Source organism: Plecotus auritus, assembly GCF_963455305.1.
Source record: "Plecotus auritus genome assembly, chromosome: 7".
NCBI classification, from domain to species: Eukaryota; Metazoa; Chordata; class Mammalia; order Chiroptera; family Vespertilionidae; genus Plecotus; species Plecotus auritus.
This window is the reverse complement of record NC_137774.1, coordinates 73806935-73821358: the sequence shown is the minus strand read 5'-3', so window position 1 is coordinate 73821358 and position 14424 is coordinate 73806935. Positions and strand designations below refer to the sequence as shown.

General features: G+C 48.4%; 1 protein-coding gene across 3 annotated transcripts in view; it reads right to left on the bottom strand.

The window, feature by feature from the left end:
- SEC14L5 (SEC14 like lipid binding 5) overlaps positions 1-14424 on the bottom strand; it is a 43775-nt gene that overhangs the window by 13625 nt on the left and 15726 nt on the right. Inside the window, exons 3-8 of one of the 3 annotated variants that reach the window (XM_080682176.1) lie at positions 11444-11593; positions 10936-11067; positions 8958-9086; positions 8129-8321; positions 3208-3320; positions 1428-1617 (exon numbers count right to left, since the gene is read on the bottom strand). In XM_080682176.1, the coding sequence (XP_080538302.1) occupies positions 1428-1617; positions 3208-3320; positions 8129-8321; positions 8958-9086; positions 10936-11067; positions 11444-11593 (907 nt within the window). Of the gene's footprint in view, positions 1-1427; positions 1618-3207; positions 3321-8128; positions 8322-8957; positions 9087-10935; positions 11068-11443; positions 11689-14424 lie in introns of those variants that run through there. The other 2 variants (XM_080682175.1, XM_080682177.1) reach the window with 2 other exon arrangements.

The window sequence follows — 14424 nt, the reverse complement described above, 5'->3', positions numbered from 1 at the left end:
AAAAAAAGTGGCACTAAGTAGACTGCAAAAGGGATGCTGTGTCCAGCGTGAGCGCTGAGCAGGAAGGCAGAAGACGCCCAGTTCAACCTCAGCTGGGGACTGCAGGGCAGGCACTCTGCACATGTCCACGAAGGACCACGAAAGCGTCCCGAGTGTTGATTTGGGGGCAATAAATGCAGTATGTGAATAATGAGGACCGGCTCACTGAAGGACAACGTCTCAGCCCCTTCTTCAGGAGAGTCGAGCATTTGCTCTATTCAACATACAGATGACCCGTAAACAACATGGGTTTGGCTCAATTTATATGCAGATTTTTTTTTCAATAAATATACTGTCAGCCCTCCATATTCCTGGGTTTTACATCCAGGGATTCCATCAACAGCAGATCAATGCATTGTTCTACACCATTTTATATAAGGAACTTGAGCATCTGTGGATTTTGGTATCCTGCAAATGCCAAAGGAAGACTGTAGTTAAGTTTTGGGGAGTCAAAAATTATACATGGATTTTCAACTGCACAAGAGTGGGTCAGTGCCTATAATCCCCGCAAAGTTCAAGGGACAACTGTATATGAATTTTTATATAAAGGACATTGAAAATCATGCTAGGCACGGGCTTCAATGGCAGTTTAATTTTAAAAATCCCAAGAAATTTATAGTAGGTTGAATAATATATCCCCAAAATTTACGACCACCCATAACTTCAGAATGTGGCCTTATTTGGAAGTAGGGTCTCAAGATGAGATCACACTGGATCATTGTTGGCCTTACATCCAACAACTGGGGGTCTTTATAAGAAGAGAGGCCTGGCCAGTGTGGCTCAGCGATTGAGTGTTGACCCAGGGACCAAGGGGTTGCTGGTTCGATTCCTGGTCAGGGCGTATGCCCGGGTTGCGGGCTTGATCCCCAGTAAGGGGTGTGCGGGAGGCAGCCAATCGATGATGTTCCTCTCTCATCGATGTTTCTATCTCTCCCTCTCCCTTCCTCTTCCTCTAAATATCAATAGAAACATATTTTGAAAAAGAAGAGAGGACACAGAGGATACACAGAGAGGAAGGCCATGTAAAGACAGATGCAGAGACTGGAGTGAGGCTGTGCCACCAGAGTTCTAAGAGATAAGGAAGGATTCTACCCTAGAGCCTGCAGAGGGTCACGGCCTGCTGACACCTTGATTTCAGACTTCTGCCTCCAGAACTGGGAAAGAATAAACTTCTGTTGTTTTAAGCCGCCCAGTTTGAGGTCATTTGCTATGGCAGCCCCAAGGCACTATTTGCCTCAAGCCCAGCTCTGCCATCTTCATGGCTGGGTGGTCATGTCCAGATGCCCAGAAGAGTCCAAAGGAAAAATAAGAAGCTTGGAAAGTGGTATTCACAGTGCATTCAGCAGTGACCAAGGATACACTTATGTTACGTAGGTCAAGGAACACACCTATGTCCTGGTAGTGCCAGCCCCCCGCATAGAACTCCTCCAGGAGGGCAGGGGGGTGCCAGGTCTGAAGGAGGAGGTCCACCTGGTGCTGCTTTCGCCAGCTCAAGGACTGGCACAGCATCTCCCGGGCCTTGTCCAGGTGGAAGTCACGAGCCCGCAGGAACCGAAGGATGTGCTGATCTTTGGGAATCTGCAAGAAGGAGGAGCAACCCAAAGAATGGTATTCCCTAATCCAGTAGATAGGATTATGGGAAATGAATCTCCTGTCTCCTCTGAAAATATTTAGCTGGGGAAAGGACCATATGCATCCACACACATCCACAAGCCAAGGATTGCTAGCAGCTCCCAGAAGCCAGGAGAGACACAGAACAGGTTCTCCCTCAGAGCTTCCAGAAGGAACCCACCCTGCTCTCACCTTGATCTCAGATGGGTGGCTGAGATCTGGGAGTGAATACATTTCTGTTGTTGTAAGCCACCCAAACTATGGCATTTTGTTTCAGCAGTCCCAGAAAATAAACACACTCCTCTTAACAGTGTGTTATAGGAGATAATACCTCCCCCACCCACCCACCCACCCCCCCTTTTTTTTTTTTTTTGCCTTGTTCAAGCTGCATTCCTGCCACATATAACCCAAAGAGTCTAACTAACTAATAGCTGAGGAGATAAGTTAAGACCCCACCAGCTCTCTTTCCTTCCTTCCCTCTGGCAAATATCAACAATCAAGGGAGAGGCAGCGCCAACCAAAAGCACCCTTTAGTGGGTTCTCATTCTGAACCAGACTTGGCTCTAAGCACTTTACGTGGATTCCCTTTAACTCACTATGGGAGGCGAATACTAACGTTATCCCAATTTTACATATGAGGTAGACAGGTTACATCACAGCCCAGTACTAACTCCCTTGTCTGCCTCCCAAAGTGGGGAGGAAGGGCCATCAACTTATGACTAAGCAGGAAGTTCCAATTCAACAGAGTTGAAGATCAAGTCCATGCTCGGGACCCAAATGCATATTGGACCTTCTTGTGATGGGGCTTAGAGTCTCAAGGCAAAATCCGCATGCAGTCAAAAATCAACCCTCGCAAGTAAGTAAGTCTCTTTTAAAAAGAATAGCATGCTTGGTTTTGTGAACAGCAGTGGTTGTCAATTGGAGGTGACTGTGCTCTACAGGAGACATTTGGTGATGTCTGGAGCCATTTTTGGTTGTGACAATGTGGGGAGAAGAGCTCATGGCATCTAATGTGTGGGGGTCAAGGATGCTGCTCAAAACCCTGCAGTGCACAGCACAGCCCCCACCATAAAGAATTGTCTGGCCTTGCCCTGGCCGGTTTGGCTCAGTGGATAGAGCATTGGCCTGTGGACTGAAGGATCCCAGGTTCGATTCCGGTCAAGGGCATATACCTTAGTTGCAGGCTCCTCCCCAGCCAGGGCCCTGGGCGGGGGTATGCAGGAGGTAACCAATCAATGTTTTTCTCTCACAGTGATATTTCTCTCTGTCTATCCTTCTCACTTCCACTCTCTCTAAAATATCAATGGAAAATACCCTCGGGTGAGGATTAAAAAAAAAAAAAGGATTGTCTGGTGTTCTTGTCAGCAGTGCGTAGTCAGTGATAACGGGAGCATTACAGACACATGAAACCATATGTAATGAAAAGAAGGCAAAGTCTAAGTACCCAGCGTTACCAATGACACAAACTGGTTTCCCTGGCCCTTCCTCCCCAGGGCCTAGGCTGGGCAGCTAATACAGAACATGTGTCTGTTCCAGCAGGCCCCGCCCTGCACTTGCCTTGCCTTTGTGTGTCTCCTGCAGCCAGTGCCGGAGCTGAATCAGGCAGCTCTCCTGCATGGGCGTGAGATGGCCCAGGCACCTCTCAATGTAGTCTGCGTCCAGCTTGTCCCCTGCCAGAGAAGAAGGGGGCTTCAGGACAAGAGAGAGACGCTGTGTCTCTTCCCCACCTTGTCTGCCCTTTCTGGAGCCCATGCCTGACTGGCCACCTTGGATCTAAAATGTAGTTCCAAGCCACACAGAAGCCCTTTCACCAGACGACAGCCACCTGGGCTCCAGATCCTCTAGTCTTTCCAATCCATCTCCAGGTGGTTCTGAAAACTCATGCGGGACCAAGCCTGGATCTCACAGTCGCAAGTGATATGTCCCCTTTGACCTTCAGAAATGGAAATAATCCCTATCTTCTTGAGCTGTCCCACCCTCTGAATATTTTTTTCCATTGCCCCCATCCCTTTCCCTTTGGTAAGCATCAGCTTGTTCTCTATATCTATGGGTCTGTTTCTATTTTGTTTTCTTTTTCTTTTTTTAGATTCCACATATAAGTGAAATCACATTTGTCTTTGTCTGTCTGACTTATTTCACTTGGTATAATACCCTCTAGTTCTATCCATGTTGTTGCAATTGGCAAGATTTCATTCTTTTTTATTGCTGAATAATATTCCATTGTATATATGTACCAATCTTCTTTATCTACTTGTCTATGAATAGACACTTAGGTTGCTTTCATATCTTGGCTAGTCATGCTGCAGTGAACATGGGGGTGCATATATCTTTTAGGGTTAGTAGGGGTTTTTCCTTCAGATAAATACCCAGAAGTGGAATTGCTGGATCATATGGCTACTCTATTTTTAACTTTTTGAGGAACCTCCATACTGTTTTCCACAGTGGCTGCACCAATCTGCAATCCCACCAACAGTGCACAAGGAAGGGTTTCCTTTTCTCCACATCCTCACTAACACTAGCTGTTTATTGACTTATTGATGATAACCATTCTGACAGGTGTGAGGTGATATCTCATTGTGGTTTTAATTTGCATTTCCCTCATGATTAGTGATGTTGAGCATCTTTTCATATGTCTATTGGCCATCTGTATGTCTTCTTTGGAGAATTATCTATTCAGTTCCTCTGCCCATTTTGTAATTAGATTGTTTTGTTGTTGTTGTTGTTGTTAAGTTATATGAGTTCCTTATATATTTTGGATATTAACCCCTTATCGATGTATCATATGTGAATATGTCCTCCCCTTCAGTAGGTTGTTTTGCTGATGGTTTTGTTTTGTTGATGGTTTCCTTTGCTATGCAAAAACTTTTTAGTCTAATGCAAGTCCCATTTGTTTATTTTTCTGTTGTTGCCCTTGCCCAAGGAAGTATATCCAAAAAACAGATTATTAAGAGTGATGTCAAAGAGTTTCTTGCCTATGTTTTCTTCTCGTTTTATGGTTTCAAGCCTTACATTCAATTTATTTATATATTTTTAGTTTATTTTTGTATGTGGTATTAGAAAGTGGTCCAATTTCATTTGTTGCATATATCTGTACAGTTTTCCCAACACAACTTACTGAAAAGACTTTCTTTACCCCATTGTATATGTTTCCCTCCTCTGTTGTAGATTAATTGGCCATCTCAGCGAGGATTTACTTCTGGGCTCTCTATTCTATTCCATTGATCTATATGTCTGTTTTTTATGAAAGTATCATACTGTTCTGATAATTGTAGCTTTGTAATATAGTTTGATATCAGGGAGCATGATACCTCCCACTTTGTTCTCTCTCAAAATTTATTTGGCTATTTGTGGTCTTTTGTGGCTCAGTATACATTTTAGGATTAATTGTTCTAATTCTGAGAAGAATGCCATTGATATTTTAATAGGGATTGCATTGTATCTGTATATTGCTTTAGATAGTAAGGACATTTTAACAATATTAATCCTTCCAGTCCATGAGCAATGTGTATCCTTCACTTTTCTGTATCTTCTGCTTCTTTCTTCAGTGTCTTATAGTTTTCTGAGAGATAACAGGTATTTCACCTCTTTGATTAAATTTTTCCTAGGTATTTCATGCTTTTTGATGCAATTGTAAATGGGATTGTTTTCTTAATTTCTCCTTCAGACTGTTCGTTATTGGAGTAACAATTATTAGCAATATGCATTGTCTCCATGAGTTCTCCCTACACCCTGTGAGACAGGCGTCACTATTTTCCCACTTTAGAGAAGACAAAACTGAGCCTGAGAGAGGCTCCGTACACTCAAATGAGTGAATGCATGCAGAGTGCCCAGCATAACAGGTGGCTGATAAATGCCAGTTCCTTTGCCTCTCCACCGCCCCAGGCCCTGCAAGGCTTTTCTTAAGCTGACCCCAGAATACAGTCCGTAACTACACAGATCACTTCCCCTGTTCAGTCCCATCTCACACAATTGGGCTGTTCAGGGTCAGCATGTGCTGGCATTTAGAGGCCTGGCTATAACCTGAGGTCCTGTGGCCCACTCTCAACTGTTGAGGTGGCAGATGCCAGCATGGTGAGGCATCTCAGTGTGTTAGCCTCTCCGCAGTGGGTGAGACACTCTGCAAAGAGCAGCAGCCCCGTGGGCATAGCTCTTCTTGTGTGCAGATGGCCCAGTGTCTGCACACCCAGCAGCAGGACCCAGGGTTCCTTCCAAAACAAAGCCCAGGGCTGGGGGTCAGGCCATCTGCTCTAGGAGGCGTCTGGGTAACTAGAGGCAAGAGTAAAGCTGTGGGGGGTACTGTCCAGACCCACAGAGAGATCAGAGGCAGAGGTGTTGGAGGCGGGTAGGGGGCTCTAAGCAAGGGGGCAAGGAAGGGTTGAGGGAGAAAACACAAGGGAGGCAGGAGATACCAGCATCCTTCCAGCCCCCAGGCAGCTGTGAAGGCCCCTTTCACCCAACACAAAGGCTCAGTGATCCAGGGCGGAAGGAGCACGCCGTGCCTTCCACCAGCCATCCTGAGTGCCAGCCCTGCTGTGGACAGCCCAGATGGAGAAGGAAGGAATGGGCTGTGTGAAACAGGAGGGCACAAGGCACGGCCTGCAGAATGTATGCACAGGAAGGGGCAGAAATGCAGCATTGTAAAAAATTTTTTTTAAATATTATTAAAATGTATGTATGCCCTGGGCAGTTTCTTGGTGGTTAGAGTGTCAGCCCATGCATCAAAGGTTGTGGGTTTGATCCCCAGACCCAGTCAGGGTGCGTGCAGGAGGCAACCAGTCAATGTGTCTCTCTCACATCAATGTTTCTCTCTCTCTCTCTCTCTTTCTCTCTCTTTCTCTCCCAGTTCCACTCCCTAAAAATGAATGGAAAAAGTGTCCTCAGGTGAGGATTGACCAAAATACACACACACACACACACACACACACCACAATGGCAGCCAGCTAGTGCACACAGTTGGTGCAGAATAAATATTTGTTAAACAGGTAATTTTGTTCTTCCTAAACACAACCCCGATGTGTGTTTGGTTACAGTGTTTCTCTAAATCAGGCCAGCCCTACACTTCCATGTGCCCAGGAGACACTGAAATGTCGAGAGCACAGGTACACGTGGTTAAAACTGGATTCAGGGGGATGTGCAGTTTTGTATCCTAGGTTTTCTTCCTTTAACATCATATTGTGAACATTTCCCATGTCAATCCAAGTTTGAAATATGACAAAGGCTAATTGCCTTAATATGCAAAGAGCTCTCACAAAGTAGTAAGAAATTAACGGACAAATAGGAAAATGGACAAAGAACAAGAACAAGGATTCACAACCAAGTTAAATAGAGTCACTAAACATGAAAAAATAATACTTGGCCTCACTCATAGGAAAAAGGTGATCACTAATCAACCAGTGGTCACTTTTTGCCTTTAAGTTTAAAATCTATATATATAAAAACCTAAGTGACCAACGACCGATGCAGGGGGCCTGGCCGGCCAACCTCGTGTGGTCCTTCCCCCTGGCCAGCCGGCCAATCTCCTGCAGTCCCTCCCCCTGGCTGGCCGTCCCCCCAGTCCCCGATCAACCCTGATCACCATCCAAGACGAAGGACTCCACCCATGCACAAAGTCATGCTCAGGCCTCTAGTGTTTAATAATTGTGCTGCGGGGAGCCACAGTGAAGCCAGGAGTAAACACAGCTACACGCTTTTGGTGGAACATTGCCTAATACAACCTCTTTGCAGGCCTAATTGGTAAATCAACCAAAATTTATAACCTCGCACATAACCTCGACTCATCCATTCAACCTTTTGAATTATATGCTGTGTAGATACTCATGCAAATATTTTTAAAAACATTTTTGTATTTTTAAAAAACAGAAACAACCTAAATATCCATCAGTAGGGTACTAGCCAAATAAACTAAAAATAATCAATAAATGTTTATTAATAAGTAAATTGTGGTGTAACCACACCACGAAATAATGCAAAATGCTAAGACACCTGCACTGATACAGAAAGTTGTTTAAGAAACATGCTAAGTGAAAACACAAAGTATCACATAGAATGTATACTATGCTCTCCTCTGTTCAGCATAGGTTATATCTGAATGTATGTATGCATGTACATATTATGCATGTATAGATGCCTAGATAGTTTCACAAACACAAAACTATTGTTGCCTCCAAGGAGAGCAAAAGAGTCCTACTTCCTACTTGGATTTTTTCCCACCATGATTATGCATTACTCATATAATCTAAAACAGTGACCAGACCAGATAAAAAGGGAGCCTGAAGGCACCAGATCAAGTCAACTCCTGATCGAGAAATAAGCCAGTTCTGGCTTTTGGGCTGGAAGAGAGAGGGAGCAAAGCAGCCGTGAGAGAGAGGAGGCTGTCATTCCAGGACCCATGCCCATCCCCGAGGGGACCCATGGCAATTCTTCCCTCACAGAATGAGCAGACGTCCTAGAACTTCGGGCCTAAGCCACAGTCACCTACCTTCCGTACCAACCACCTCTTCAGTGGGGCCCTGGGTGCTTCTGGGCCCATTGACCTCCAGCGAGCTGGGATCTCCCAGCACAGCCTGGGAGCGGGTGTCTTCCTCTCGAACCAACGCAGGCGTCCACCGGGGAATGTGAGAGATGCCCTGGGAGATGAGCTCGTTCAGGTAATGTTCAATCACCTCCTTCCCCTGGGACCCAGAGAGAACCAAGACACGTCAGCACCGGGGCAGGACAGCGGGGTAACCAATGTCAGCCTGGGAGTCACCCCCACCTGGCTCTGGCCCCAGCCCTGACACGTGGGTATTAAGCAGTTGGAATGTGGCCAAGCCAAATGGAAATGTTTTGTGAATGTTAAATACACACCAGATTTGCGAGATTTGGTACCAAAGAATGTAAAATAGCTCCCAAGTAAGTTTTATATTGATAACCCATTGGACAAAATATATTATTAAAATGGATTTCATCTGTTTCATTACACTAAAGGCCTCTACTCAGTGAAGTGTCTCAGATCTTTAAAACAAGCGGGGACAATTTAAACCAAGAAAAAGCATCGTACAATGTCCCTTCTGTGTCCACAGAGTTTACACACAAGCCTGGGAGCTATCAGGACAGTGATTATGGTGCCCCCATTACAGGCTTGCTGTCCATCCATCATCTCCTGTAATATGGCCATTATTAGAATACCCATTCTACAGATGAGGAAGGTTAAGGATCTTGCGTGATGTCACAGGAGCTGTCAAGTAGCAGAGCGGGTTTTGAACCAGGACTGGCAGCCCCCAAGGTCTGTGCACTTTTCTCCCTGTGACGGACGGAGCCTCTCTTACCCTCTTGACGTTGGCTGTGTACTGCTTCATGGCAATCTTCTCCAAGGCACTTTCAAAACCAAAGAAGGACCGGATGTCGAGCGAGGCAGATTGCTCAAAGCAAGTCCACTCTTCATTCTCAGGGTGGACCTGAAAGCAGGCAGGGCCGGTGACACAGTCTCAGGGTGGGGGACACCAGGGCTCTCTTGGTGACCTGCATCAGCTAGAGCGTTCAGTGGACAGCACTGTCACAGCTTGCAACAGCCGAGGGGGCCAGCAGTACCAAGAGCCCCTCCCAGAACACAAGGTCTAAACCAGTGGTTTTCAACCTTTCTAATGCCGCGACCCTTTAATACAGTTCCTCATGTTGTGGTGACCCCCAACCATAAAATTATTTTCGTTGCTACTTCATAACTGTAATTTTGCTACTGTTAATGAATCGTAATGTAAATATCTGTGTTTCCCGATGGTTAGGCTCTACAGCAGTGGTTCTCAACCTGTGGGTCGCAATGAGCCTAAGACCATCGGAAAACACAGATATTTACATTACGATTCATTAACAGTAGCAAAATTACAGTTATGAAGTAGCAACGAAAATAATTTTATGGTTGGGGGTCACCACAACATGAGGAACTGTATTAAAGGGTCGCGGCATTAGAAAGGTTGAAAACCACTGGTCTAAAGTGTTAGTGAACAGGCCCTGGCCAGGTACCTCGATTGGTTAGGCGTCATCCAGATACACCAAGGTTGTGGGTTCAATTCCCAGTCAGGGCACATACAAGAGTCAACCAATGAATGCATAAATAAGTGGAACAACAAATTGATGTTTTTCTCTCTCTTCTTCTTCTCCCTTCCTCTCTCTCTAAAAATCAATAAAAAATCTTAAAATAAACCAACAAAAACACCTGTAAAATGCCAAGGTTGCCACAGAAATGCCGTTTGGGATCTAGCACAGCTACATTATCTCATTGCCCCTCCAGCACTGCTGAGGCAGGCTCTGCAGAGGTCCCCTCTTACAGACAAGGAAGGATGGCTCAGGAAAGGAGCAGCATCATGCCCAATGTCACTCAGCAAGAAAGTGGCAGCGCTGGCTTTCAAATGCCCCCAGAGGCCTCACTCCAGCCCTGAGGCCAGCGGGACCGCACAGCCCTCATTCTGACCTCCCTTGTCCACCAAAGGGTCACACCTGCTGTTCCCGCCTCCAGGACTCACTTCCCTGCCTGCTCACCCTTCAGCTCCCAGCTTCACACGCCCCCCAGTGGCTCTGATTGGCTCGTGGCACCTCCTCAGGGAAGCCTCAGGGACACAGTTACCAAGACAGCGCCCCTCCTCTTATTTTCCGTAATTCTATCTGGTGGATCCCTTCTGAGCATGTGTGACAGGTGATAGTCTGTACTGATTTGTTTGGGATTTTTTTTCTGGCCTGTGTCTCCCACTGGAATGAAAGTTCCACGAGGGCAATGGTCAGGCCCATTTGTCCACAGTGCCCAGCACTTTTCAGGGTGCCTGACACATAGTAGGTGCTCAATCAGTATGCACTGGAGAATAATAAGTATTCTTAACTATGTTAAAAGATACCACATATGCAGGACTTAGTATATGCCAGGCACTGCTCTAAGGGGTTTGAATATTTTACTTCCTTCAATCCTCACCACAACCTATGTGGCTACCCCATTCTACAGGTAGAGAAATAAGGCATAGTTTCATGAGGCAGGAAAGGAATGAGAGAAGAATGGAGGGCGGAGAAAAGTTGCCAGGTTTAGCCAATTAAAAGCGGGATGCCCAGTGACATTTGAATTTAAAATAAACAACAAATACTATTTTAGTAAGTATGTCTCAAACAATATTTTAAACTACTTAAACTAAAAAAGAAAAAAAGGTATCGGCTGTGTATCTGAACTGCAGATGTGGGGTGCGGCCTGCATCTTATCGGACAAGGCCCTGGGAGAGAGGGAGGAGGCTGGCGGGAAGCGGGTGCTGCAGCCCTGCGCGCGCTCACCGTGTAGCTGCAGTTCTCACGGACCACCACGCGGCTGGCGAAGGTCTCGTTGTGCGCGTCGATGTGGAGCGTCCTCTCCTTCCAGTTCAAGACGTTCCTCTGCACGAAGACCACGTGCTCCACACCCGCGATCTGCAAGGGATGGGGCACCGGGTGCGCGGGGGGGTGAGGGGTGGGGGCACGAATCCGAGGGCTGCCCTGTCACCCCGGAACCCGCCCCCACACACACACCCCGCCCCACGCCTGCCCACCGCCTGGGCCGGGGTCCCCGCCTTCCTCTCCCCAGCCCTCCATTCCCGGACCCCTGCTTCCCGCCCAGTCCCAGCCCAGCCTCCTGGCCCTGGTCCCTCCAGATCCAATGATCCAGCGGCCCCTCCGACCCAGACCCACCGCGTAACCCCTTTCCGGCACCAACACTCACACTGGCCCCGCCCTGTGGCCCCACCCCTGGCTCCCAGCTGTCACCCACCACCCTGTCCGACCTCCTCCTCTGCCCCCGCGCTCCCACCTTCCGCAGCAGCCGCGGGGCCTCCACGCGCAGCCGGCAGTTCCGCTCCACCACGTGCACCGCGCCATCGGCGCTGCGGGACTCGAACACAACCTCGCTGCCCAGGAAGACAGGGATCTGCGGGCAGGTAGGGAAGCGCTTCTCGTAGGCCTGGGGGTAGAGGGCAGTGAGTGCGAGGGGGTGGCCGAGGTCCGCCGGGCACAGCCCTCCTCCTGCCCTGGCTGGAATGTCTCTCATTGCTCATTGAACAGACGGCTGTGGAGAGTGAGAACTTTCTGTCCCCTGGGAAGCGCGTGGCCACTGCTGTTTTACCACCAAGACAGCGACCTGGCAGATCACTTTTTGGATTTACATTTGAGCTTTTGCCCTTAGAAGAAAGAGTGGACTCACCTGGGACACTTTAAAAGAAAGCATCTTTCAAAGGGAAAATGAACAAATTTCAACACTCTTCATGGTAAAAGCTCAACAAGCGAGGGAGAGGGGCACCGCCTCAACCCGATCAAGTGCATCTACAGAAACCACCGCGGACCTCACACTCAGTGGTGACAGACTGAACCCTTCCGCCTCAGGGCAGGAACAAGGTAAGGCTGCCTGCTCCGGCTGCTTCTATTCAACCTCCTGGAGGTCGAACCAGAGCAGTTAGGCAACTAAAAGAAAGAAAAGGCCTCCAGATTGGAAGGGGAGAGAGTCTGTGCCCAGTTTGGGAAGTTCCAGAGTCCGAGCCAGTCAGAGCCACTGGGGGGCGTGTGGGCATTCATGGCTGGCGGCATTCAAGCAGCGTCTGCTCCAAGCGCCTGTCACAGCCTACATGCCCTGGAATCAGAATCAAAGCGAGCTCCAAATATAGTGCTGGCATCTGAGGACACACACTTCCACCCCCATCCCTCCCAGCGGAAAGGCGGCACCCACCCAGCTCAGATTGGCAGAGACAGGAGGAGGGGGAATGGACGTGCCCCTGGTGCCCTTGGTGTTATCCCAGCTCCACAAGGCCAGCCCAGCCGCCCTCCGCCAGGGTCAGGGGGATGGGGCTGCCTCCTGCCATCTGTCAAATCTGGTTGCTGTGTACAAACACACAAGCCACCAGCATTAGAATAGGAACGCTGGTCCCCGGGGAAAGTGCACCATGGGGCTCCCAGACAGGGGTCTGGACCCTGATGGCTGGCAAGGGAGGACCCTGAATGCTCTTTCAAAGGAAGGCATTTCCCCACTGAGGAGGGAGCCTCATGGCAAAGTGGATGCGAGCTGGGTGGAGTTCTGCCTCCTCCCAGCAGAGAGGCCAGTGCCTTGCTCTAAGTCTGTTTTATCATCTGGAAAATGTGTACCAAGCTTGTCTCCCAGAAGACAAAATCAGGTTGATTAGCTCATGCAGCCTGGCACATCACAGGCACCCAGCATATTCCTTCTCCAGACAACAGGACTCAGATAGTGGCACAGTACAGGTTTGCCGGAACAGAACACAGCTCCTCCCCGGCCCTTGCAGGAGCCTCTGCCCACACAGATGCAGGAGGGAGCCAGGGCAGCCAGCCCTGCCCCTCCTCTGTAATGGGCAGACAGATGCTGGCATGTTTTGAAAGCATAAGGAGGGAAAGGGGTATATGTTTCAGAATTGGTCAGGCTCAGTTGAGTCTCTTCTACTTTCTCACTGGGTGACCTTGGGCAAGTCTGAGACTCTGTTTCTTCATCTGCAATGTGAGGATGTTACCAGATTGTGTCTCAGAGTAGTTGGCATTCATCAAGCCTTGACTCTGCTCTTCCAGCTGTGTGTATTCTTCCATTTAATCCTCTGCATGGCATCCTCATTTGACAATGAGGAAACTGGGGCCCAGAGAGGCTAAGTAACCTACCCAAGGTCACACAGGGCAAAATGGTGAACCTGGATTTGAATCCCAGGCTGGCTCAGCTTTCACTCCCTCAGGAACCCCTTGCTCAGCAGCAGGGCTTGTTCTCCCAGGAAACTTGGAAACAGAGCCAGGCTTTGTCCCCTGGGGCATATACTCCTTTCCCTCCTTATACTTTCAAAACATGCCAGCATCCATCTACCCTTTACAGAGGTGAGGCCTCACCGGCTGCTCTGGCTCCCTCCTGCATTTGTGCCCGCAGAGCACTCCGAATGGGCTGGGAAGGAGCTGTGTTCTGTTCTCCAAAACCTGTACTGTGGTCACGATTTCTTTCTCCACCTTCAGTCCTTCAACTCTTGCCAGGCAGTGGCCACACTGCCCTTGAGCTTCTCCGCTTCCACTGATTGCTCATCAGTCTCTCTCCTGTTCCCCAGATGAAAGGACATCCTTAGAACAGGCCTGGATGCCCAGAACAAATCCCACACTCCATACTGTGGCCTGTCAGGCCACGTGAAGATTAAAGGCACTCATCGGGGTGATTCCTCTACACCAGCCCACCTCCCGCCCCAGCCTCCTTCACTCTGCCCTAGCCACGCCAGCCTCGCTGTTTCTAGAACACACTGTTATGGGTTGAATTTTGCCCCCACCTCGAACAAAGCTCATGTGTGGAAGTCCTAACCCCCAGGACCTCTGAATGTGACCTTATTTGGAAGCAGGGTTGTTGCAGATGTAATTGGTTAAGATGAGGTCATGCTGGTGTAGGTGGGCGCTAATCCCATATGACTGGTGTCCTTATAAAAGGGGAATGTGGACACAGACACACACACACAGGGACTCCACGTGAAGATGAAGGCACCGATCCGAGCGATTCCTCTACAAGCCAGAAATACCAGGGATTACCAGCAACACGAGAAGCCAGGAGACAGGCCTGGAACAGCCTGTCCTTCACAGCCCTCTGAATGAACCCACTCTGCGACACCTTGATCCTAGACTTCTAGCCTCCAGACTGTGAGATAACAAATTTCTGCTGTTTAAGCCCCCAAATTGTGGTATTTCGCTGTGTCAGCCACAGGAAACAGCTTGTTCCTGCCCAGGGCCTTTGCACTAGCTGTTTCCCCTGCTTGGAACACTGGGCAATTCACT